We start from the raw sequence: 27,500 nt of genomic DNA, 5'->3' as shown, positions 1-27,500 counted from the left end.
GCAAGGTTAAAATTTTTGGGAGGCGCACGCCAGGCCCTTGCAGTGGAAGCAAGGGGAGGCCGCAAGGACGTCATGGCTCCGTAAAACCCCCTTGAGTTGCGTCGACGTGGAACCATAATCAGTCCTTAACTCAATCATGACACAGCTGTTACCGGGCGCTACTCTGCTGTGGATCAACACTATCCTCCAACGTCTCCTTCCCCAGGAACCTGGTGCGAGCACAACGTTGACGAGTGTGCCTCGGACCCGTGCCAGAACGCGGGGAGGTGTGTGGACGCGGCCGGTCGATACCTCTGCGTGTGCGCAGACGGCTTCACGGGCGTCCACTGTGAGACGGACGTTGACGAGTGCTCTCCGACGCCGTGTCTCCACGGGAGGTACGCGTGCGGTCCGTCGTCATTAAAGATAGAGCTGCTTTAAATGGCACAGAGAATGTCAGGGAATTAATGGGATGACACTGCTTTCAATCTGTTTGGTCGTGTTTGTGTGTGTGTGTGTGTGTGTATGTGTGTGTGTGTGTGTGTGTGTGTGTATAGTCATTGAAAAAAAGGCTAAAAGGCTTTTAGTATGACATGTGTTCAGTTTTATTTTTGTACTTTTGTGTTCACACATACATGTGGCTGAGCTTTTTATGTTTAGGCCTTCAATGAAATACTAGTGTATGAGCCTCTCATAAAGAGAGCCATTTCAAAGGAATACGTCACCAACAACGTCAGGGTGGGTTCATTAACACCTGCCCCTTCCTGCATGTACGCAAGCTCCAAAGTGTTATCCCGTCCCCTTCGTCACAATCAATAGAAATAAATACAAAAAACGAATATAAAGTTTTGACCTTTCTAATGCACTCACTGTGATTCGGGATGGGGGTCACAATAAACAACAGCGTTTAAATGTCAGTTACCTCCGGCTGGTGTATTCCTTTGAAAGGTAAATGTAAAAAGAAAATGGCGTTTGGGCAATGTACCGCTGCAAATTGTGCCGAAAATGTGAATGTCTGTTTGTTATTTTCTGCAGTTGTACGGACGGCATCAACGACTTCCTGTGCCACTGTGAACCTGGGTGGAGCGGCGAGCGTTGTGAACTGAACACCGATGTGCGTCGAGTTTACGGTTTAAATAGCTGATACCGCTTAGCTTAGCACCTCTAGCGTAATTGTACGTTATCTGGGTGGCCTTTGATATCACAAACTCCATTGATTTTTCGTTCCCCGAGATAAGTCAATGAACCAGCGTGATCATGTAGGCATTGTACAAATACCTGATTAAAAGAAATTGCTCAGCCTAATGCCTAATTGATTTGGCGCCCAGCACAGCACTGGCTGGACTTAAGAGATAAAAAACATTGAGTTGCTTGGAGATCCAACCCCCTACCCCAAGCATTCTCTAGAATAAATAATCTGGATTGTCCTCCCTTTAATCACCAGCTATTCGGTCTGATCTTTTTAATGTCGATCAGGCTTTCCTCTAATGACTTTTTAAAAATAGAGATATTATCATTTAGTTTAAAGAGTTTTTGAGGTTTTTGGTGGTGGGAAACACTTTATTCTTCGAAGCTGCCGTGCGTTTGTCAGGATAGCATGTGATGTTTGCGTACTGGTTTTGTTTCTGTTTCGTTCGTAGGAGTGCACCTCGGGCCCGTGTTTGAACGGAGGTTCGTGTGTGGATCTCCTTAATAAGTATGCATGTCTCTGTCGGGATGGCTTCACTGGGAGGAACTGCGAGGCCGACGTGGACGTGTGCAGCCAAGCCTCTTCCGGAGTCTCCCTGTGCTTCAACGGGGCTTCTTGCGTGGATGGCAGAGGATCAAATTTCACATGCAGGTTGGTTTCACGTGTGGCACTGTCAACCATATCAAGCTAGGTTGATGGATAGCGCTGCCCTATTTATTGCTCGGTTTGACAGATGTGTTTTTTTTATGAATGACTCATTTAAAACTTTCTTGATCCATCCGGCTGTCCACCGATCCTCGGCATTAAAATGAAACAACATTTAAATAATGTTTGTAACTGTGATTAAAATAATATATAATTTAATAAGAATTTAATAAGAATTTAACTAACAGAGTTTATATCAACTTCATAAGGGTTATTTTTCTGTTGGCCTCGTTTGAAGCAGAAATAATTAATGTCAACACATGGTCGGGGAGAATTGTGGCAAGTTATGACAAAAAATATGAAATATTGAAGTCTTCAACACGGTTCCTTCAGCTGTTTGTGTCAGAATGCAAAGTGTGTTACTCTTATTAACAATTTAATAACATCTGGTATGCTGTCCGTTATCCACAACACCCTGATAAACCATGCTAGGTGCTTTAGCCCGGTTAACCATGAGGCAGACGGCTACAAGTGAACCATCTCTTTTTAATTGCTAACATGTGCTCTATGTGAGTGATGAAGTACAAGGTGGGAGTGGAGTAGATATGGCGCAGACGTTCCCTAGGCGTTTTCACAGTTAATTACACTGTCCTACCTTTAGCACGTACTACGCTAGCGTCGTGTGTGCGTCATTCTTCCTTCACCTACTCTGGCTTAACTCTCTCTATGTACATGTATATAAAGCCGATCCGCAGTCTGTTCACATGCTGATTCATTTGGACTTTCAGTGCTTACTGTTAACGCGATAATCGGTTAATTGTGTCTTCTAAATGTAAACACTATATCCCCTCACACGTGTTTTTGTGTGAAGCGGGAACCCCCCCGATCTCCAGGAATAACTCGTAGGCCTATTTTCATGGATCTCACGCTTCAAAGCGCATCAGCACTCTTTGGCAACATCCACAATTTACTTGTATAGGCAGTGTACGGGATTATCACGAATAGTTATATATAATTTTGTTTTTACTATTATTTATAACATGAACCTTACGATCTAATCCTATTGGTCCCTGTCTCAGGTGCCCGCCAGGCTTTATGGGAGATTTCTGCGAGGTGGATGTTAACGAATGCTGCTCATCCCCCTGCCACCATGCCGCCATTTGCCAGGATCTTATTAATGGCTACACCTGCCACTGCAGGCCAGGTTAGTCAGTGGGGACTCTGTCTCTCTCACTCTCTCTTTCACTCGCTTTCTCTCTCTCTCTCTCAATCCCTCTTTCTCTCACTTCGTCTTTATCCCCTCGCTCTCTCTGTCTTTCTCAATTCCTCTCTCTCTCTCTCTTTCTCTCTCTCTCGATCGCTCTCTCTCTCTCTCTCTCTTCCTCTCACTCCCCCTGCCCCTCTCTCGCTCATTTTGTCTTTCAGTCTATCGTCTCTCTCTCTGTCTCTCTTACTTCCCCTCTCTCTCTCTCTCTCTCTCTCTCTTGTCTCTGTCTCTGTCTCTGTCTCTCGCTCTCTCTCTCTCTCTCTCTCTCGCTCTCTCTCTCTCTCTCTCTCTTTCTCTCCCTCCCCCTCTCTCGCTCATTCAGTCCATCGTCTCTCTCTCTGTCTCTCGGCCTCCTCTCTCTCCCTCCCACTCTCTCAGTAGTCGTTTTCTCCTCTTCTGAAGGCTGCGAGCCTGGAGCTCCCCGTCTAGCGGAGGGGCTGCTGGGCACTCAGCCCTCCTGGTTTATGGGGCTGGAGAGCAGTGCATCAAGTATTAAGAGAGTGAGGCTCAGAAACATCCCTGGCACCTCGCTGCCGGTCCCTTCAACGCGGAGGGTCTTTCAACGGGGAAGGAGACTCTGTTTCCTGTAAAGAAGTTGGGCCCGAAAATCTCTAAAAAGACGCCTTAGTGATGTTTTCTTTGTGGGTGTGGGGGGGTTGTTGGGGGGGGTACGTATTACCGCCGTTACCTGGCCTCGAGTGGGACATTTCATACCATAGCGGTGGTTTCAAGGCGCCTCGTTCGTTTACGGCATTATTTACAGCGGGGATGTTCTTCTCAGGATTGAAGGACTCAGCGTGGCGCCGCGAGTCGCGGTGTCTCCGCGGCTGAGCGTCTAAAACCCACACAAAAGGCTTCCCCTTCCCCCCCGGGGACCCGTCTTTCCAGCCATACGGTCTAAAGGCAGACGTGGCTCTCCGCGGCTCGTTAAAATGTGTGGCGGCGCCCCCGCTCTTTAGCGAACGCCTCGGCTGGTGCGCGCGGACGCGTGTGAACCCTGAAAGAGTACGGGAAGCAGTGTGAGGGGAGCGAAATCTGATTGATATTCACTTCAGAGGGCCCGGTGGAAGTAGGGATGGAGGGAGGGAGAGAAAGAGAGAGACGGAGAGGGAGAGAGAGACGGAGAGAGAGAGAGACGGAGAGGGAGAGAGAGACGGAGAGAGAGAGATGGAGAGAGAGAGAGAGAGAGACGGAGAGAGAGAGAGACGGAGAGAGAGAGAGATGGAGATGGAGAGTGAGAGAGAGAGAGAGAGAGAGAGAGAGAGAGAGAGAGAGAGAGAGAGAGAGAGAGAGAGACGGAGAGAGACGGAGAGAGAGAGAGACGGAGAGAGAGAGAGATGGAGATGGAGATGGAGAGTGAGAGAGAGAGAGAGAGACGGAGAGGGAGAGAGAGACGGGGAGAGTGAGACGGAGAGAGGGAGGGAGCCCTGGCTCTGCACCACCACCCACCCTCACCACCACCCCCCCTCTCGCTGTGTTCTCTGGCAGGTTGGACAGGCCTTCACTGTGAGGAGGACATTAATGAGTGTCTTCCTCGGCCCTGTGACCAGGGGATATGCATCCAGAAGGAGCCCGGCCACGGATACACATGCTTCTGTCGCCCCGGATTCGTGGTGAGGCTACGCAATCAACCCCCCCCTGCTTTATGCACATACCTTCACACCTTCCCCCCCCCCACACCCCCCGACACACACACATCTTGACCCATGCTTGTCACTAAGCCCCTCCCCCTCTCCGCACTACATTATTGGAAGCGTTTTGATTCGGGGGAAAAAAGGCTTATTTCTTAGATCGCCCAATCGTTAAAAAAAACGGAATAGCTCCTGAAAGTGCTTCGGAGCCGTACCGATCATCGTTACAGCGCCGAGACCCATCCTATAGATTAGATTGATGTGCGGATAGACAGATTGATGGATGGAGAGATGGACAGATGGCGGCATTGGAAAGTCAATAGATCCAAATTCCTCCCTGATTACCAAACTCTCCTGTCAACCCAATTGACTGTCAATCTGTCAGTCATTCCACTCTTCCCGTTAGTACATTATGCGGTATTACCAGGCGTTGTTGACAGAGGTCGGGCGTCCAATATGCCGACCCCTTTATTTAATCAGACTCAGGACACCGTCACGTGCGACCGCGGTAGAGCGCGACACATGAAAAGCGTCTGAATCCACAGCGTCAGGTAGGCCTGTGCGCGATTAATCGAGTTATTTTCTCGATTTCTATTTTTGCGTTCTCCAAACTAATATAATCAAGTTTAAATAATAAAAAATGAGGATTTTATTTTTCATTAATGATGAAATGATGAATGATTAGAAGAAATTGCAGAACAGCTGGATACGTATTTGCACATTATTTTCTTTTGAAAATTTTGTGTATGTTTTGAAGGGAAAAAAGTTCTCAGTTACAAAGTGTTATTTGGAGAGAAATGCATAATGCAATAAATCAATCATGTTTTCAGTCTCAAAAATAATAGTTTCAATAATCGTGATTTTAAAATTGACCAAAGTAATCGTGACCATGATTAAAGACCTGGTGCCCTAGCAGCAGGTATTTTGCGTCGCCTTTCTCCCTCACCCTCTCACTGTACCGCATCATCCCCTCACGCTCACCAGGGGAGAAACTGCGAGGACAACTACGACGATTGTCTCCTGGACCTGTGCCCGGAGACGTACACCTGTGAGGATGACGTCAACAGGGTCAGGTGCGTCCCCGCCGAAGGCAGGGGCCCCTCGCTGACGGCCCTCACCAACGTCACTCACGGCCCGGTGCCCCGCCCACCTGTGAATGTGCCCCCACCACCTCCGGCAACGGAAGCACCTGCGGCAGCATCAGGTAGCTCGTTGTTTTGGGGGTTTTTTGGCAGGTTTTTGTTGCCTCGATGTCACTGTTTTGTCCGGCTTTTTTCCTTTTGCTCTCGAACTGATTAAAGCTTGAGTGCGTTCGTAGGAGTTGAAAGTTCCCAGGGACAGAGCCATTGTGTCCATGGTGTTGTTTGCGAATGAGAATCTGTTGTGTGGTTCGGGGCTATTAGGGTCTTACTTGTGTGATCAAGGACAATCATGTCAGCGCTTGTCGTTTATAGACGGGTCAGTTTTCGGTAAAACGTCTGGCCCTGGAGGGCAGCTGTAGAAGGAGGTCATTTTGTTTTGTCGTGCGAAAATCAAAGAAAGAGTCTGGATTTTGTATTAGCGAGTGTCTTCGATACCCATCCGAAGCGGTTAGAGGTTCAATCCCTGATGACCGCAACGTCGGTGGTTCCGAGTTATTTTATTCCTCTTTGTTCCCCGAATTGCATTTGGTAGAAGATGGTCATTTCAAGTTACACTACACCGAAGATCTCGACATGGACACTGGATTGGTATTAAGGGAAAGGGATTGGGAGAGCTGGATAGATACTCCCTGACAGATTAGTTTGGTCTGCCTTTGAGACTGAGCTGTAAAGCAGAATTATTGAACACAAGTGAACTAAATCAATTCACCTTGACACCCTGGAAATCACTGATGTCCCAACAGGTAATGGACTCAATACACTACACCTGGTCCGAGCTACAAGAGTTTCTCCTTGGAACACGGAGTGAAACTATTCCACTATTTTATACTATTTTATAGTACATACCCCTTAGACGTCTCTTACTTGTTTTGAAGCCACACATCATCAGAAATAAGCGTTTCCACGCGAGATGATCCGGAAACTTAAGAGTTATCTAACTAGGTCACTATCTTAAAGGATCCAGTGCCCTTGGTGGTGCTGGAAATAGACTCTGTGTTCCTTTAAACCCTAACACTGCTCAAAAAAACAAGAAATGTATCCATTTTTCCACCCATTTTAATGTAGACAGTGCTCTAGACTGACTTGAGTGTTTAGCTTGAATTTCTCTTGTAGATAATAGCAATTTAATCAGGAATGGAATGAAATCGGTGCCTCCTTTTTCAGTTTCTAGATCGCATTTAATCACAGGTAAATTAACCCCAGTGGGCTTTTGTAAAACCAGTTTAAAATTCTGTGGTTTATAGACGCTGACTGCAGCTTAAACAGGACATTTTATGTTAATTACAATGATTGCAGTAACAAAAGGTTGAGAGCACTGGCAACTGTAACAGAATGGATCGACGAAGCCCTGGCCTCTTAGAAATCAATGGAATAATGATGCCTGGGTGAGCCAGCCGCCGCGGTCAACGCCCGCTGGGTGAAACGTGTGCTACATCGCATGTACGCATTTTCTTTAAACTGCCAGTTAAACCTTTAGGTAATGTTTTGCTAAGCTGCATAATTACTTTTACATTAATGGCATTTAGCAGACGCTTTTATGCTTATTTAGCGACTGACAATACGCACATTTGTCGGAAGATGGAGAAGCAACACTATATCGCTGTCGGTACAGTAAGGATGTTAACAGAAAAAGTGCCAAGCACTTACACTTGCTATTTTTTTACCTAGGTATACATCAAAGATAACTAGGATAAGATGCTGCACAAAGCTAAGTACTTTTTTTTAAATGCCAGAATGTACAACATACATTAAGTGCATACATTATGTGCAATGACGTACAACATACAATAAGTGCCAAGCACTTACAATGGCAATGTTTACGTAGGTATACAACAAAGAAAGCTAGGATAAGATGCTACACAATGCTAAGTACTACTTTAAATGCCAGAATGTACAACATACAATAAGTGCATGCGTTAAGTGCAAGGACGTTCAACGTACAATAAGTGTTTACATTAAGTGCCAGGACGTAGGAACATACAATAAGTGTGTAAGAGGGTAAGGAAGGAGGGGCGGTAAGGAGGGAGGCTATTCAGAGTCCAGGTGAACTCTGAACACTTGAGTCTTGAGTCTCTTGCTGGTGAGCGACTCTGCAGTCCTGACGGCAGGTTCCAACATTGCGGTGCCAAAACAGAAGAGTTGAGACTAATTAGTGCACCTTTGAAAATGTTCACTGGTTTCGCTGGTTATTATTGTTTGACGTAAGTAAGAACATTCAGGAGGATTGCCAATAAAAAGACTTTGGCTGAATGTGTCATTGCAGTTTGTTAGTTGTGCTGCAGCAAACAGACGTTCTTTTTTAAATTACAAATATAAGCATATAGTTTAAATAATTTAAGACATCTTTTGATTTTATTTCCAACTGTAATTAACACGTGTTAAGTCACACGGGGAATATGTATTTCTCTTGTCTAGAAGACAGGACATTACTGCTGGGACCCCGTGAGTAAAGGATGACCTTGTTCATCCCTCTAGGGCCCTGAGATTGCAATGGACCGAAAATGGTCTTCAGCAATATTTTATCTCGGCCCTGTGACAAGTTCAATCAGCCAGTCTATTACTCCGTCCAATAAATCAGCAGGAAAACAGGACCCATCCGTTAGGTTTTTTATATATATAAATGGGACATTAACGCTTCATTAATTACATTTTTCGAACACAAGTCTATAACTAGGCTTGTTGAACACCAGTATGCAACACAATTCCCCTTCAAGACGTATATTACACTAAACTTATCATACGACTGCCAATTGGTAAAACATGGATCTAATTCAGGAGTTGAGTTCAATATTAATGACAGCCGTATCCATAACCTTTGGCTTGTATTGACAGCGGGAGGAGAAAGCGAACCGGTATACGCCGTAAGTCTGACAGATGGCTCTGATGGGGATCGTTTTGTTCGCTATTCGCGGCGTCATTGATGGACTATATCAGCATGCACAATATGTCATAACATTGACCCCGATGGGGGCGTAGCAACCGACCGACATCACAAAGACGTAAGAGACATCATTACGTTGACACGCAGGAGAATGATTCTTTTGCGAGGAAAAAACAAAGGGAGGAAGACGGCGCCGACTGGGTTTCAACCGACCTGTTGGGAGCCCGGAGTAGCAAACGAGGGATCCGACGTGCGAAGGCGAGGGGGGTGAGAACGCAGAGGAGAGACCGACGAGAGAGGAAGCAGTCCAACTAGCCACTAATGAGCCTTGCTCGTTGCCTCCTGGCAACCACCTCAGACTGCATCAAAGGCTACATCAGACTAAACTAGGCCTTAAAATTAATGAATGGCTTTGTCTCTGCGGGCTAATTTCCCATCATCAGCATTGGCAAAAATATATAAAATAAAACAGCCTATTGTCAGGATTTTGAGTGGGAGACAGACTCATCCCAGTGTTTGTTTGTTGCGTTTATGCTCATTAAATCCACAAATCAGAGTCGGGTCTGTTGCCGATGATTCTCCATCTTTTATATATTTATATATTTGTTTATTCATTTGGGCTGCTCGTGTTTTTTCCCCGCAGGGTGTTGTTCCCAGCAGTCTCTATCTCAATCTCTTGCTCCCTCCCATCTCTCTCCCTCCCTCTCTCTCTCTCTCCTTCTCTTGCTCTCTCTCTCTCCCTCTCTTGCTCTCTCCCATCCCCCTCTCTCCCTCTCTCTCTCTGTCTCCTTCTCTCTCCAATCTCTTTCCCTCTCTCTAACTCCCATTCCTCTCTCTCCCTCTCTCTTTCTCTCTCTCCCTCTCTCTCCTTCTCTTTCTCCCTCCCATTCCTCTCTCCAAACCCTCTCTCTTTCTCTCTCTCTCTCCCATCTCTCTCTCTCACTCCCATTCCTCTCTCTCTCTCTCTTTCTCTCTCTCTCTCTCTCTCTCTCTCTCTCTCTCTCTCTCTCTCTCTCTCTCTCCCTCTCCCCCCCCCTCCACCTCCAGAGAAATGGGGGGGATATTTAGATGAGCATGTTCTCCAAACTGCCCCGTAGGCGCCCCGGGCTGTCAGATCAAAGAGGGGGCCCCGGTCTATTAGGATCCGACACGTCACAAATATTGATAAAGGTCTAACTCGTTGACGCCCGATTAATCACGGCAACAACTTAAAAGGAGCCACCCCCCCCCTCCCCCCTCCCCCACCCTGCGGTGAGGTTGAAGGACAGAGGCGCGGCGAGATGGAGCCGTCACTCAGGTGCATCAGAGCCTCGCTCCACTTGGCCCTCGTTTGGTCGGCTTTCGCTCTGAATCCTGGAGGTTTATTGGGCGTTATCACCGTTAGATACCTGGCTCCGCCTCCGCCGTCAGGCTGACTGACTGGCGTGCGCACGAGTCAGTCCGTCTTCCTAAACTTTTATCGCCGCCCCCCGTTCTCTCGACGGGCTGCCCAGCAACAGCAGCTTCTGAAGTGTTCCATGATCGCCTTTTTCTTTTGAACAATTACACGAAATAAAAAAGGCAGAGTAATCCTATTATAATTTGTGGCATGCAATACATTTGTGTAATTACGTTCATCTTTTTTCATCAATTTGCATGCTCCACAGCATTTTGGCCAAACAAGATAATTTATTTATTTCATCTTAAACCGGCGCAATGAATAGAGTGTGACACAACTAATAAAGAGCGGTCCGTATCCATTTATGCTCTTTGCCTAGTGCGTGTGCCTAGTGCTATCGCTTAAACGCGGCATGAACTGCCATTTTGAACATCCTTCCCTGTTCCACAATGAGTCTTTATGAGACAATTGCCAATGCATTTCAATATGTGGCCCACCTGCCATAACGCATTGTCTGCATGAAGCACAAAGCACACAGCCATGACGGGACGGGCGCAATATAATTTATTTGAATGTTCGCACACTGAATATGCTCGAGTCCTATAGAAACAAACACAGTCACGCTTGGTTCGCGCTCCCTTGGCTCGGCTCCATTTAAAAAATATGATTCTATTTCTTTTTCACGTTGCACTGCAAATACGAAACTAAATTTGCGTCCTCTGTGTTTTGGACTTTAGAAGTTTCCTTTTTCAAAAAAGTATGTAATAACTCTGATGGTGAATACTGTGTGCATTGAGCTTTTTCTATGTTTTTGAATTTTCTCTTGTAGATCAAAGCTTCCATCGGTACTTTGGGAGTTCCTACCTGGAGTTTGGGGGTATTGAACCCACAACCCTATTCTGCATTACAGTTAAGGTTCAAACTAAAGTTGCCCATGGAACTATTTTTTATTTAGATCAAGGGCCCAACGATGGATATTTTTTCATGAAACTCTACTTGACTGGTGGAATCTTACAGGTAAGAGACACGATATTCATTAGTTAAACACGAGTACAAAGCACTCACTTGTTGTCTTTACGGTTATTTTAGTTAATTATAGCGGTTAACACACACTTATATCATTTTTTTAACACACTATGTGTTAAACAACACACACTGTCGCATGGTTTTCCATCTTGCGAGTTCACAGAGGTCTGGGAAAACTCAAATACTGACAACCTCGGAGTAACAAGATCTCAGGGTTCCTGAGGCAGCGCTTCAATTGGCCGGGACTTTGAGAAACAGCGGCTTCCAGATATACGAAATCTCTGGTTACTGCTATGTTTGAGCGACGCCACGGAAAAACTGCACTCAGTGGTCCCCCACGTGATTTCATTGTGTTCAAGTGTGATGACAAGCCATTGTTTCTGCCCATACCAACCCAAAGTTTAGCGCTTGCATTTCCCCAGACTTTTGTCTCAAGCTTTTCCGCAAAAGTCTTATCTGCACGAGGATCTAACTGACACGATATTCTCCCACAGCTAATGAAAACAAATGTGTTCTTCTTCCTCGGTGTAGTTTACGTTTTCCTGTAACCAAGAGGAAGAGGCAAAGATGATTAATACGTTCATTCGTGTTGAAGACGCCGTTATTAATGTCAGGTAGGTCCATTTTAATGATTGCACGTTTTGTTATCACCTATTAATATGAATTAATTAATATTAGTATTCCAATTTTGTTTGACTTATATGTATTTTTTGCTCGTATAAAATAGCTGGACTAAGGTAGAATAACAAAAACAATTATAATTTAATAAAAATAAAAATAATCAGGAAATTACTTGCGGATAGACAATTCTCATGCTGAAAAAGTTGATAATATCAACGTGGGAAGACAACTTAATCAATGAGATATTGATTAAAATGTTGTCTGTAAGATTAAAAAATATGGTTTTATTAAACTCAAAGGCAATTCCTCAGCTAGACACTTCAGAAAATTAATGGATGGCACGTAGAAAAACAAACCAACAAAATGACACAAATATTACAATAATAATACAATTTAGACTGAGTTACATTGTAATTTTAATGTTGGAGCTGCTGCATGGTGATACAGATATTTATGTTTTCATATTTATCCTCACTAAACAATAACCTGACAAAACTGGGGGGGGGCTAATAACGGGCATAAATGGGATTTGGTGACACAAATAATATATTCTCTCTCTCTCTCTCTCTCCCTCTCTCTCTCTCTCTCTCTCTCTCTCCCCCTCTCTCTCTCCGTCTCTCTCTCTGTCTCTCTGTCTCTCTCCCTCTCTCTCTCTCCCTCTCTCTCTCCGTCTCTCTCTCTGTCTCTCTGTCTCTCTCTCTCTCTGTCTCTCTCTCTCTCTGTCTCTCTCTCTCTCTGTCTCTCTCTCTCTCTGTCTCTCTCCCTCTCTCTCTCTCCCTCTCTCTCTCTCTCCCTCTGTCTCTCTCTCTCTCTCTCTCTCTCTCTCTCTCTCTCTCTCTCTCTCTCTCTCTAATTTACCGATTTTGAAGTCACTCAATCTTTATGCGGTTCGACCCGGAGCTAAAACAAGTTGCGATCCCTCCCCCCCCCCTCTCCAATCCCCAATCTCCCCTCCCCTCTGCCCTCCCCCCAAAACCCCGTTTCCGACATCACAAAGTAACTCATTATAGCCATTTAATATGTCTTCTCGGTCAAGATGATATCCAATATGTTAAATAGAAATCCACGGGGGGCTTGGGGGGTGGAGACTGCAGGGGTGGAGGGGACCGGGGCTTCTCAAGGACGGTGGTGAGCACAGTGCCCTCTGGCTGCCGGCCAGGGCGTTCCGTCAGAGTGCTTCTAAATTAACCGCCGCCTCCCCTCCACGCCACGGCTAAAAGGAGGAGCGGAAGGGGAAGCTCACCCAAAGCTCCTCGGATCCCCCCCCCCCCCTCTGCCTAACCCCCGGAGGGTTTTTAGCCGGCACGCGCGCTACAGCTTAACAAAATAAAAAGGGGTCTTAGCAAATCAGTCAGACGATTGTGTAATCGACCCGGTTAACCTGCGCGCGGTGTGTCGCTACATCCAGAGAGGTGGTGCAGCTCCTCCGGAGGATACACGGCAGGGAGGAGGGGGGCTAGGGCAGCGCTGGTAGACGGGCACCACAACCGCACTTCTTCGGTCATTAGACAAAGCTCTTTGTTTGCAAGGAGTGAGGGGTTACTAGGTCAGGATGATGCCTACAATATAAATATAACACTGTGTCCAGAAAGAATCAAGCGTTGGCTTTTCTGTGTTTGGTGCTAACTGTCAGCACGATGGTTTTACTGTGAACCAATATTGGAGATTCTCAAGAATTTATTTTTGAAGACGGTTTGACTTTAAGATCTGCCAGTGCCTTCCCTTATCTGCCTTGGCCTTAATTAATTTCAGAGCGCAGGGAAGACTAATGGGGCTTGGCCTTGTGTCTCTCTCCAACCTTGACCTGATCAGCAGCTCCATGCATAGCTTGAGCTATTTCTTTAGAATTGCATGGTTGAGTCTTTTTCTTGGTGGATTTCGCAACGCTGCATTGGTTTGGTATCTGACCCACTTTTGCTAGGTTGCTAATGGGCACAGAGGTTCTGTTAATAAGACACAAACAGTCTCAATCAACTAAATATGTAATGACAATTTGTTGCTCGTTCAGATTTCAAGTGTAAATAGTGTTTATGATATACGGTGCAAGACGTTTTTCGTTGAGTGGTTCATTTGATACGTTGCCACCTATTTCACTTTTTTTGAAATAGGTCGAAATTGAAATAGATGAAATGGATGCCGTCATGGTTGAACTCATTCTTTGTAATTACCGTTTGCATATCGGCTACTATTTGAATTTTAGTGTCAGGAGAAAATATGAATCTGGAGAACTGGCATTCACGTCGTCATCCCGGTCCAGTCCCCAGTTTTGAAAAATATTTTTATGTTAAACCAGGTTTCCCAATCCTCTGTGTGTGGTTCTCTGATTCAGGCAGTGCCTTGCGCCGTGCGAGGCAGAGCTGACCGTCCTTGGCTACGACGGGTTTAAACTAAACAGTACGAGTAACTACCGGCCGGGACCGGTTGAACCAAGGACCACCTCTGTCTTCATAGGAGGACTGCCTGAAAGACGTCTACCTAATCAGGTGAGGTCATGAGACCAATTCAGTGTTCATTCAGTGTTGAAGTGTTGAATGGGCAGCAGTTCAAAATGTTTTATCGTCGAAATGTTCGACTGCTTAATAGTTGTTTTTCTATTTTAGGGAGCCCTGCCTTTTCACAACTTCACTGGCTGCATTCAAATACTTGAAATGAATAATCTGCAGGGATTTCACAAATCCAATGCCATCTCAAGCGGGAACGTTGGCCAGTGCAGGTAAAATAATATGAGAGATGAATTTCAAATGATCCAAGTAGTAATGTTGTATGTAAATCATATGTCTGTATAGTATGTATGGTATTTGAAGATGTATATGTGCGCATATAGTAGTACGCCGACTTGAAAGCAAACCATTTTGTGAATGTACAATATCCTTCTCGGCATATTTCTCCTTCATAACATACATCAAGCTCTCACTGCTAACCAGCCAGGCCTTCCGCCCTTTAGCGTTCCAGGTTCACGTCCCACCCGTGTTCCTATGCCACATGTCATTCCCACCACCTAACTCTCTCTCTTCCCTGTCCTGTCCGGTCCTCTCAGACACCAAAAAGCCATTTAAAAAAAAAGCCATAAAAACATATCACATAAATAAACACAAGACGCTTTCGCATGGGAAATTGTATTGTTGCAGATCCACGGGCATCGAGGGCCCCACCTCCGGGCCCACCACCGGCACCACCCCGCCCTCGCGGGCCGCGGTCGCGGTGGATAAACTGCAGGTCTGCGGCGAAGGCCACTGCCGTAACGGAGGAACGTGTCGTCAAGTACAGCCAGCAGACTCAGCTGGGCCTTCCTGCGACTGTCCCCTCCACTTTACCGGGAAATTCTGTGAGAAAGGTGGGCCGTTAGGGTTTTATTCCACCCGATGAGAGTTTCCACTTCCACTTCTCACTCAAACTGCTTTCGGCAACTACTCCTTTTTGGGTTGAGTCTGGGGATCTGGCGAGGGCTTAACAGTGAGAACATTAGACCGGGCAGGATATAGTCTAGTGGTCGGGGCGCTTGACTCCGCGTTGAAATGATTCAGGAACGGATACCAAATGTCCACAATCTTACTGCAGGCCTCCTCGAGCACGATGCCTAACCCCTACCTGACACCATTAAAATGAAAATCGACTTCTGCGGCTCGTTATCTTCTTTCCATGAGTCATACCGCTATTCAAAGCGTGCCAAAGATGGCCCCCCAAAAACTCTCTGACTATTTATTCCGCATCAGAACCGTGTAGACATGCCCGCGCTGCAGCTAGGGTCGTGTTATGTCTGATGACGTCGTATCCTCGCTGACGGGCTTGACATTTCAGCTAATAATATCAGAACATGTTTCTGCGCTCCCCCGCATCTATAAAGCCTGCAACCGACTTTAACACGCAGCCGGCAGACTGCGTGTCACTCTCAGACGATCCAATCAAACCCAAGGATCTCATTCTGCTGTTTTGATCCTGTGCTAATAACCTGTTGTTGTTTTTTTTTTTTTGTTTGCGTTGGGTGGGTGGGTTGGGGGGGGGGGGATTTGTCACATTACAAGAGACGGAGACACTCTGAAAGCCACTTCGTGATGCCTTTGCCGTGATATCATTAAGCTAGACAATAAAATAGGCATCATTCTGAGTCTTTCGAAGGACTGGGTAATGGACTTGGCTGCATTGGAAATTTTGAGTGGTTTAATTTATTCAGGGTTTGTGTCATGACTTCAGAATCATAAGGAACTTGATCCATCAATATGGTGTTTACATGTTCTAACCATTCCTTCCTTTCTCCTTTCCTCATATCTTTGAAAGAGAATAACCTTTTCAGATGTGCCACCGTCGTTCAACCAAAATCTCACCGTGCTAGCTAACTGAATGGTTTGACTTTAACCACCACCAAACCACCACGGTTTCTTCACCAAACGAGACAACAATAGAGTTGAGATTTCACTGCATCTTTGTCCGATATATTTTGAGATTTAATTCCAGTTGTCACATCGTATGGACGTAGTAACCAGAGGCCTACTTGCTGTGTTTCATGGTAATGGATTCCCATGAGACACATATTTTCCTACCCTATCTCCCCTTCTTCTGATCGCTATCAAAAGAACAAGGTGAAGTCAGCCATGAATGCATGCACTGTAAAAAAATAATGATGGCTTATCTTCATCATTCACATCTGTCTGGCGCACTGACCTACCTAAATACCCAGCACAATTATTAGTGTCGCCATAACAAGCAGGAATAATGGCACTTCTTCGATCCAATTAAATCCCCCGCTCCCTTTCATTTCCAAGTTACACAACTAACGTCGCCAGGGTTTATGAATTAATTTCCTCTACCGACAGCTTTTTCCTAAAAGTGTACCGCATGTGTCATCTTGCAGGGAGCAGAAAGAGGACGCTTTGGATTAAAATAACTTGTTAAGCATCACTTTTCATTTCAGTCATTTTGCTTCGCCCTGCCGAGAGAGATTCGCATCTGCAAATCGTGACTAATATATGTCTCTGCCTATCTAGAGCGCCGCTGTACCAGTCAACAAAGGTCTGTCTTCGAACAGGGTCTGTGCCTCAATTACCACTGGTATCGTCTTTATTTAAACTGTTAATTGGAGAAGTAACCTGAATGTTATTTGTCTCTCAAGGCGCTGGTACATAGCAGCAGGGGGTCCCTATCCCCCTCCCCCCCCCCCCCATGGGAGCTTCTGTTTAATCAACCATAACATTTGCCAAGGAAATTTCTTCCCCCTGTTCTACATTGATATTCGAATAGAATCAACAGCAAACAGCCTCAAGTGAATTAATAAATTATTTGTTTCCATCTTGTGGGCACTTTTATCAAAGTCGTCAATATTTGCATAGATTCGCATACATTCGAAGGCAGGCATACCTCAAAAGAAGTGGATTTTGTCTTCGGACGGGCAGGATGGCAGATGTCGGTCTTTACAGGGGAACATCTTTGGTCACTGAACGTTTCCCTTGGTTAAAACCAGGGGGGGCTCCACAGAGAGGGGGAAATCAAAATAAATCATGCCCGCCTTGCTGTTCTAACTCATCACACACAATGATTGCCTTGCTGTTTATCTGCTTGGATTTCGAGAAATTATAAGTTCTTCGAGGAGCAAGAACTGCTAAAAGGGAGTTCCCATTTGTTTTCCACATGGGCGGGCATGGTGGGGTCTCAGGTCCCAAGCCCACCGGAGGTGTTGACACGCTACCAGAGGGGTCACACAAGACAACAAGTAGATGAGAGGCGTTGTGTCTCAGGACAATTATCAGATCTCTGTTAGCATAATATTGAGCTTCACTTTCTGTAACAACAAAATCCAGCTAGTACATTTAGGACCTTTAGCAACAAATATGGAAATCTGAGTCGTGACCGAAAGGCAGAGCATTGCACAGATCAGGGGATTAGCTGGTTTATTATGAAATGTAACCAAAAGGCTTACAACGAAACATACCCTTATAAATAAATCAAAAATCCACCATCAAACATTAACCATCATCTGTAAACATACATCTATTTGGTTATGGTAAGTTTTACATACGTTTTTCACGGTTCATAAATTGTTCCTAAAAATAGAACCTGCCCCCGACCCCAGTTGTCCTCAATAGAAAATAAATGAACTTCCCTACTTTTACTTTGACTCCTAATACTCTATATATACTCTCTATACTATATAATACCGCATTTCCCTCAAATCCCGGCACTGGCACCCGGTGCATGCTTTCTGCTGAGCCAGAGGGAAAACGCACTCGCTTCCAAAGCATCGGCACTCTTCCAGAGAGAGGGAGAGAGAGAGAGAGAGCGAGTGCAATCTCACTCAAGCACTCATCCACTGACGAGCTTTGCTACAGTCGTTCTGATAGCCTGCCCAAAGGAATCCAGCGGGCTCTTTTCAATGCCGACTGAAGCCCCCCCCTCCCCCCAAAAAAAACAACCAACCCCATCCTCCGGGCTGAGCGTCACTCTCTCGCCCCTTCGTAGGGTGACGGTGAAGGGGTCCCGTTCGCTCTGATGTCCAATTAAAGCGACAGCCATGACGGGACGGGCCGGGATAACGCGAGTCACCCCTGTCCTCCCGCCTTTAACGATGTATGTGCGTGTCATGGGAGGGCACCGTGACTAATTGCCTGTGTACACATGTGCTCAGGCTGGACCTAAATCCGGTGATCCTCCCACGTGCAACGTGTGCACGAGGGCAGAAGATGCACGTCTGTCTGATCATGGCTCACCGTTGCTCCTGGAGGTTTGCCTGCGAGTCGCCTTGAGGGCAGGAATGAAACATGTTTTTGGAGATCTTATGGTGTCATTTATGTTTCGCCCTAAATTGATGACTAAAAGGGAAATATTCTTTCTTGAACTACTTTGAGCTACATCAAACAGATGCTATCTCACAGACGACGAGCAGAACTCGCCGACGTCTTATCAGATTTAGACCTATCTACTTAAAGGTAGGGCTAGGCAATTTATTTTTGACGCAATTTTTTTGTCAGGCTTTCTCAAATTCTCTTAACATCCAGCCAACAATCAATGAATACGATGCTTTGATAATGAAAAGAGAAATTGGGCATTCGTGGCCGTCACAGGCCTGTAATAAACGCGGCCAATAATTGAATGTGGCACGAATGAAATGTTTGGACAGCGTGCCTACCTGCGCGCACTCTGCCCATGCACTCATTATCGCGCATGAACGGAGTCTGCCACAAGGCTAGGCAGACCGTATGCTAACGCTAGCGAGCTAGTCATGTCTTTTGGGGAAGTGGCTTCAGAGGGAGGCCTTAAGGGAAGAGGTGGGATATTTATACACCGCCCTACCTTTGACGCATATCTAAAGATACTTTACTGAGAGTCTAGATAAAAGTCCCAACAGCAGACAGGTCATCTTGCTAATGGATGCCTACAGGTAGATGTTTGGGTTCAACCCCAGAACCTTTCAACAAGAAGACGTTCCCCCTCACTTTCATGCCATTCCAGATTTTAAAAACGAATGCTGTGATAGAATTCAGGCTACTGAACCTGATGTATATTTGTATTTGCTGAAGTTAACTTCTGGGAGAGAAGTTCACGTCTTATGCATGGCCATCAGTTTCGGATCTTGATTTCAAATCACGAAACTCAACGGTTGCTTCGATGATGGTCAAACGGATTGTAAATATATTGACTCCCGAGAGGTCACGTAAAGTAGCATCGGCAGGGTTCGGACATGTCTGCCAGAGTTGTCCCTGGAAGATAACGAGGAAGTAATGGACGATTGATTGATCGGAACGACTTGACCGCCCGCCCAAGGTCAGGGAGGAGCCGCTGTGATGACACCGAACAGCATGACACGTGACTGGATTAATAAATCACACATCATACCTGATGCATTATGGAAGCCCTTACTGGAGTTGAAAAGTGGCTGATGTGGATAGTTGAAACTAAGGAAGAGCCTTATTGTTAATTAACGGGTTGGTGGCTTCTCGTCACATATCAAACCATTAACTACAGGACCAATGGGATTTGAACAAGATCAAGGTGCTAGTTCTCCCCGGTCATATTTCAAGCACGCATCGGCTGTGATGTATTGCCTTTTTTTCGGGGGAACAAGAAACATCGGGCCAGAGACCTTATCTAAGACATTATGTTTGGTGTGAAAGTTTCCAATTTGAAGCTAAATGAACGCCCAAAAGAATTAGTTATGGAGCAAATGGCTTCCAAAATGACAAGGTTTGCTAGAGACAGGAAGCCACTGAGGCAGGAAATGATTCATACTGTGACTGTATATTGATGACCTCACTATGTGCCTCATTAGTTCCCTTCTTTAGTTATTTTCTAAAGCTTTGAAGTATTTTTGGAAGAATCAAACATATTATAAGCTATGCACATATTGTACCTGGCTATTTTATTTCTCTAAAACAACGATCTACTCAGCTTTTGTCTTCATTCTTCCTAATTAGTATTGGTCTGCATCGCTGCCACTTATGCCGGTGGTTATCAATGTTTATATGACTCACTTTATGATCCAGACGATGAAAACAACTTGTAGACTCGAGGTCTTTACAAATATGTGTCTGTGTACCTTGAACGACAAATTACATTCATGTAGGACTGAGATAGAAGCCTTTTGTGTGTTTGTTTGGGCAGATTATATTATGCCCATCTAGACTCACTTAACTAGCAAACCAATAATTACGATGTCTTTACTTTAGAGTTCAATTTCTGTTTTTGAGCCAGTGTGAAACATAAGTATCAGAGGGAAGGCCAACTACAACTGTCAAAAATATGATGTTTTGCAAGTTCCTTACTTTCTTGCTCAACTATACTTTCGCTGTTTCAAAAAAGAGAATAATATTATTGTTGGTGAAGTATTTCACAGACAATGTTGGTCAGACCACCTACACATATGCAAAGATCTCTTCACCCTTACCTAAATGCAGCAAACGGCTGCATTTAGCTCCCGATTTAAACAGATGTATAGATTCTTATTTTCCGTTTTATTTTCTATTGTACTCAACTGCATAGACTTACAACTGCAAACAATAGTGAATACTTGTTTATGCCATATCGATTTCACTGCAGCTCCTTTCGATCCATAATAGTGTATAGTGTATTCCCGGGACACAGACATACGTTGTTGCTAAGGTTTTCCCTCGCTGCTTATATTAGCCTTCTCCTTCCACCGTGAGCTGAACGCCTGGTGAAAAGATGTATTTGTGTCAAATAGAAAAGCCAACAGGTCATTACTGTCTGGGGGCGATGATGACCCGAGTGTCTTCCCCCTTCTCCTCCCACTCTCCTTTAAGTCATTCCCCTTTCTATTTCCTTCTTTCTTCCTTTTTTTCTGTCCTCCGTTGGGAAATCACCGAGCATTCCTGACAGGGAGGGAGCGTCGTGCTGACTGCGCTCATAGGCCAACTGTCACCGCTGGAAAGAATCGCTTCAATAAAGGGGGGAGTCTTTGTTGCACTGGTTTGATTTCTTTCAAGGGGTTGTGGTACTTTCGACTCTTTCTACTCCAGAGAGAAAAATATGTATTTGTTGTGCGTGTGCCTTTCTGTCCAGGTTTTTACTTTAGAAACTTGTTGTGTTATGTCTTGATACGCTGTCTTTTTATTCAGCAAATCCTAGCGATCACAAGTCATAATGTTAATTAGACAAACGTATTTTTGCTTCCATAGTGGAGTGAGGTCAATTCCAACTCCCTCAAAATGGTCGCTCTCCCTGCATCATTTCCCTCAGGTCAACAGCCCCTCACCATAGCATGTCTCTTACGTGCACCTTCTCTCCTACAGACACCCCTATTCACATCCCAGCGTTCACGGGGACCTCCTACCTGATGCTGGAGCCCCTCGCTTCATTCCTCCAGCCTCAGGGGTCCAGTGGTGATCCCCTGGCCCCCGGCCAGGCCAGCGCCGTGGGGCTTTATCTGACGCTGAAGACCCGGGCCACCCAGGGAACCGTACTCTACAGTGAGTAGGCTTCTCTGGTCGACTAAACAACTCACGGAACGACTACGATTACGCTTTTCATTTCCGTGTCTTTTTTCTAGAAGGGATTTATTTAGGTGAGGCTGAGAGTGACCTAAGCATAAAAAACTAAATTGGAGTAACTATGAAAAGAACTTTTTGAAATGCCGCACAACCAAATGAGAAAAAATGTATTGTACAATTTGTAATTTTTTTTAGTGCAGCTCAGAGATGTGGAGATAGTTCAACAACGTCCTTTCTAATTTATGAAACAAAGGTAGAGTTTAAGATTTATAAAAGTCTATTTAGTTTTTCTGCGTAATGCTGACTGAGATGGGAGTTTGTTTGTGGGTTGAAAAATACAAGATGTAAAACATTGTACAATTTCATGCAAATATGTGCTCCAAAAAAGTTATTTTGGATTAAATTCACAACTGAATTTTCAGACCCTGCAAAGCCTTTTGGTTGCATTTGAACAAATTCCCTAAATATCTTTCACTAATAAGTTATCAAACTGATTGATTGGTTTTTCAAAAGTGGCAAGTTCTCAAAATATCCCAGGTTTAAACCATTAATAAAGTACAAGAAAAGCCTGTCGAATACAATCAAACAATTCAAATATTTACCATAATTGTCAGCCAATTTACACTTCCAATCCAAATCTAAATCTAAAACGTTGTGGCTTGTCTTTCCAAAATCTTTTGTCCTTTATTGTGTTACTTCAGACTCGTGTCAGACAAAAGGTTTTGACCGCTTCCGCTGCAGAAGCGACAAAATATTCACCTCAACATTCAGCAAATTGCAATAAATATATATATATTTATACCATTTATTATGTCCTTATTCTGTACAAGCTACCCACACTGATCTGCAGGTAGCCCACTCTAAGTCTGTATACAATAGCAGCGGCTGTCTTCACATTACACAGGATGTAAAGTAAACCTCCTCCCAGCCACCGCTACAGAGTCCAGAGACAGCTGCGCTCATGAACTCATGAGCACCTTCAAATGCCGTGTCATTAGAATTGATTGTGTCCCCCCGGCCCCCAGATCCTAACCCCCCGTCTCCATGAAAGCACTTCATAGATTTGATCATGAGAAAGAAAGGAAAATAAAACCATGATGGCTTTTATCCCGCACTCCTAACCGTCTCATCCTTGTCTTTATTCATGGTGGAATTTTGATCTGGAAGTTAACTTTTTTCTGGCGTTAATTGTGCGGACGATGTATTGTTTCTCCTCCCCCCTCCCCTGTCTTATATGGTGATCTGAGTGTCGAGTTGTCAGGCCCCACGCCCCCCCCCCCACGGCTTGGACGACCAATGTTCAGAGAAAAGGGGACACGCGTACCTTTTATCTTCTATGCTATAATGGCTAATAGCAGCGTCTCCCCCTTCTCTTTTTTTGACATCAGAGGACGTGTAGGGAGGGAACTGAAGGGAAACTCCAGAGATCAAACAGACAAAGTTAATCAGAAGGGAACCCAAAGACATGCATTGAGATGGGAGCAGATTCTGCTCCTCCTTCTCTCGCCTCCTCTCCTTTGTGCACCTCCCTCCCTCCCAAATGTGTTCCCTTCTCCCTCCCTCAGGACCTCTCCTTGACGGCTAGAGAGGAGAAAGAGAAAGCAGAGGGGAGGGAGCTGGAGAGAGAGAGAGAGAGAGAGAGAGAGAGAGAGAGAGAGAGAGAGAGAGAGAGAGAGAGAGAGAGAGAGAGAGAGAGAGAGAGAGAGAGAGAGAAGAAAATGTAGGATGTATGTGCCTGTGAGTGCATGATAAAGAGAGAGAGGGAAAGAGAGGGAAGAGAGACCAAGATATGTATGTTTGTGTGTGTGTGTGTGCATGTGTGTGCGTGCATGAGCACATGTGTGCATGATAGAGTGGGAGAGAAAAAGAGAGGGAAGGGAAATCCAAACTTGCATATGTTTGTGTGTATGTGGGTGTGTTTGTATGCCTGCAAGCATGCGCGTGTGTGCATAAGCACAAATGTGCCTGATAGAAAGTGAGGGAGAGAGGGGCAGAGTCAGAGTAGGTGTGTGTTTGTGTATATGTATGCATGACAGGGAGCCAGAGAGGGTGACAGCCGGTGACTACACGACGAACACGCGGTTAGTTGCAGCACAGGCTAACCGGGCCATGGGGGACGGGAGGGAACAACCCCCTCACTCAAGAAAAATAGAAAAATAAAAGACGGGCCAAGATGTGTTTCCTGCCGACAGAGATTTATGGTTTGCAAATAACTCAAAAGTGCTAACAGGGGACAGCTGCCTTGGAATGAGATGAAGGGGCAGTGAAGTGGTGAAATGTTCAGGATGGTATTTTGTATTGTACGTATCGTTTTTTGGGGTTGTTTCTTCGATGTAAACGCGGACACGTTTATCGACGCTGCCGTGATGTTTAACATCGCCACATATAGATGAGTGAGTTATCTCAGATGATTGAATAGGTTGTGTGTGTGTGTGTGTGTGTGTGTGTGTGTGTGTGTGTGTGTGTGTGTGTGTGATAAGATTTACAACGCACCTCCAGGTCATAAACAAAAGGCTTTATCGTAGCGTATGTGAACACTGTGAACAACTGCCTTGAGTTGAAAGTCGTTTAGCACCGCGGTTCTTTCGCAATGATGCAAGCTAAAATATTCGTAACTGAGGACTTCAATTAGAGCACTAAATTAGAATTGATTGATTATTTAATTGAACACCCCTAAGTCGTTGTGATACACCATAAAAAAAACTCTTGGCATAATAACAACTTCCTATAAGTACATAAAGCGCTTTTTGAACATGACAAATACATGAATACATTCACTATTTCACTATAAACTCTAACTTTCCGTTGGAGGAAAGACCAAATCCTGTCCAAGCTATATATTATCCTCTGGTTGCCTTTGTTTTGGTGTTTGTCTTACACGACTGGGGGATGCGTTAGGTAAAGGTGCAATTGATTGTTATTGGTTCCTACCCCTGATTCACTTTATCTTTCCTGAAGCGGTTACCTTCAGTCTCCCACCTCCATCCACTCCTCTTCCTTGTGTTATATCGTAGCCCAGGAACAGGGTTTGGGAGATCGCTTCCTTCACGTGTTCCTCGAGGATGGAAGGGTGGCAGCCCGCCTGGGATGCAGCGGGGGAGCTGGTGGAGTCACACTAACTGCAACCTCCGACCACAACATCGACAACAACAGATGGATACCTGTCACAGTCAGGTATGATCCAAAGTAGTTCCTGCTGTGTGTCGGAGTGTGTTTGTGTTCTCTCCCTGTCTCTCTCTCTGTCTCTCTCTCTCTCCCTCTCTCTCTCTCTCTCTCTCTCTCTATCTCTCTCCCCCTCTCTCCCTCTCTCCCTTCCCCCCCCCCCTCTCTACTGTGATTTGCAGAATCAGGCTCTTTATTACAGAGAACGGTCTTCTTCCACTGCCGTTATTCCTTTCTGGGTGAACTCTCCAGGAATTGGACGGTGAATTCCACAAAAAAACAGTACAACCTCATCTAACCTCGCACCCCGGTGGTCTACGACTAAAATATATACCTTGTCAGAAAGCTTGTCAAAGGAAATTTGTGTATTCGTTGGCAATTTATTTTCATTCAACGTGCAGCAACTTGAAAGTCTTTAAGCCGCTAATGGACTTATTAGTGGTTCTGGTACCTTGATTATGTTTAGCAGGTTTAACACCTCTCTCTCTCTCTCTCTCTCTCTCTCTCTCTCTCACTCGCTCTCTCTCTCTCTCTCTCTCTCTCTCTCTCTCTCTCTCTCTCTCTCTCTCTCTCTCTCTCTCTCTCTCTTAGAGCATTAGTCACACACTAGAAAGAGTGCTTTAATTGACTACAGCAGACTAGCTCAACCATGTGCCCCCATAGGGCACATTGTAAGGTAGATTTAAGGGTTGGAACTCACGCAGCCGAAATGGTGGAGGGGCGGCCACACGGTTGTCTGTGCACTGAGAGCAATGCACATGAATGAGTTGGGGGAAACATTGATTAGGCTGTTGATGTATTGTTGTTTGTGTAAACAAGAGAGAGTAATTGGAGTTTGCTGACTTCCTGGGGTTGCTTTGTTACTTTTGGAATGTGTGCATCATTGCATCATTAAAATGCCATTACCAAAAGCTGTGATATATTCTGATTGATTAAGGGTGAGGCAAGTGGCATAGCCAAAATCGGTATACAGGGCAGTTTGTATAATGAAGTCCCCCTTTATAACAGTAAAGGGAGCTATTATATTGTTTGACTGGAATCCCAGTTTGGTAATAGTGATTATTCTTATCATTAGTTAGACTTGTGTAATACACATTAACGCATCACTTGTGCCCCTAAGAATGCCAAAGCCTTGATGCAGAATGTGAAGACGTCGAAAGTCTTGGAAAAAGCAGTCTGAGATTTTGAAGTATTTCCAAACAATTTCTAACATGAAGGACAAAAAAACAGCCACAGCCAAAAACCAATTAGAACGCATCAGGCCTTTGAAAATGTTTTAAGTACCACATTAGATTCAACAAGAAGGGAGGAACGGCAATTTCTACAATAAGGATATCATTGGAGACATTGCAACCAAACGTAATAGAGGCTCAGTAATAGCAATAAGGTTTTGATATTCCTCCTGAGGAGAACTGCCCATTTCAGTTATCGGTTGAATTCATCTCGGAGGAATGCAGCTGAGACAAGGAAGCCTTCCTCACTGCAGCGGCTGAGGCGTCCCGTGCATGTCTCGGGCGCCCTAGGACCGCAATGCCTTCTGCAGTGCTGCAAAGCGGCTGGAGCTCTGATCACACTGGCTTATTCTAGACATTAAGATGAAAAGTGCAGCGTTCAAAGGGGTACGGAGAGCCGGGAGAACTTCGTTTGTGGCTTCGGAGAGATGCGTCGGAACACAGAGCCAGAGCGAGAGAGAACGGTTTCCGATACGCTGATGCTCAAAACGAAGATAACTACAAAGACACCTGCAGATGTCTATAATTATCCCCGCGTTGGACCGATTTCAACCACTCGTCCGACTTTACGGCCGATTGAAATGTTGTGAGATGTACAGCTGGATCCGTTACTCTAATAGCCTGTTTTCAACGGCGAGGCCATTCTTCAGGCGCTGGCTCTCTCACCTCCTTTGACTCCAGCGCCTCACTAATCACCCTGGGGGCGAGCGGGAAGGGCGGCCACGCAATGTGCATTGTGAATATTTAATCGCTAATTTAGCAGCCTTCGCCGTTAGTGAGCGTAATTGGATGAGTCGCGTCGTCCCCTCGTGTAAGCAGCTTGTTCTACAGTCGGATTGGTCTGAATGAACTAGGTCAAGTTAGAAGAAGCTAATATAAAAATAAACCGGGAGCTTTTCACTTTTTTGGGGGGGATTTTCAAACACCAAAGAAATGAGGAGTGCAATTTTGCCGCGCTTGGTTCCATACATGTTTCAACGGTATTTGAAAGGAGGTTTATATTGAGATAAGTTAACAAGCCCCTTTCTTCAGGCCTTTTGGATGATGCAGTGCCTCAAAGGCGTCGAACACGGATGTGGTTCGGGTTTGCAGTCTCTGCTTCCGTTATGTAACGCCAGTAGTAGCCCATCTATTATGCATCAAATAGCAGCAATCATTCCAGAAGCATATTTTGCCTTGCTTAGGGCCTCGGTTAGAGCATTACTAAGAGCCTTCATTATAGTGCCTTCGTTAGAGACTTAGTAAGTGCAATAGAGTGTCTTACTTAGAGACTTAGGATGCGACTTACTAAGAGCTTTAGCTACAGCATCTTAGTTAGTGTCTTAGTTGGAGCCTTAGTAAGAGCCTTACAGCGTCTTAGGAGGGCCTTCTTTAGAGACACGCCGCAACTGCGTTGTGTCGGCTTCAGGGTT

General features: G+C 45.2%; 1 protein-coding gene across 1 annotated transcript in view; it reads left to right on the top strand.

Moving 5' to 3' along the window:
* eys (eyes shut homolog) overlaps positions 1 to 27,500 on the top strand; it is a gene marked incomplete at both ends in the record, with an annotated part of 123,047 nt that overhangs the window by 67,708 nt on the left and 27,839 nt on the right. Inside the window, 9 exons of the mRNA XM_079729026.1 lie at positions 206 to 377; positions 1,015 to 1,093; positions 1,620 to 1,819; positions 2,893 to 3,017; positions 4,569 to 4,693; positions 5,696 to 5,784; positions 14,888 to 15,093; positions 21,497 to 21,673; positions 24,709 to 24,868. Of these exons, the coding sequence (XP_079585152.1) occupies positions 206 to 377; positions 1,015 to 1,093; positions 1,620 to 1,819; positions 2,893 to 3,017; positions 4,569 to 4,693; positions 5,696 to 5,784; positions 14,888 to 15,093; positions 21,497 to 21,673; positions 24,709 to 24,868 (1,333 nt within the window). The remainder of the gene's footprint in view (positions 1 to 205; positions 378 to 1,014; positions 1,094 to 1,619; positions 1,820 to 2,892; positions 3,018 to 4,568; positions 4,694 to 5,695; positions 5,785 to 14,887; positions 15,094 to 21,496; positions 21,674 to 24,708; positions 24,869 to 27,500) is intronic.

The sequence above is a fragment of the Pollachius pollachius genome (assembly GCF_949987615.1).
Source record: "Pollachius pollachius genome assembly, chromosome: 2".
Taxonomy (NCBI): Eukaryota; Metazoa; Chordata; class Actinopteri; order Gadiformes; family Gadidae; genus Pollachius; species Pollachius pollachius.
Note: the sequence above shows the minus strand (reverse complement) of the source record. Positions and strands in the feature narration are given on the sequence as shown.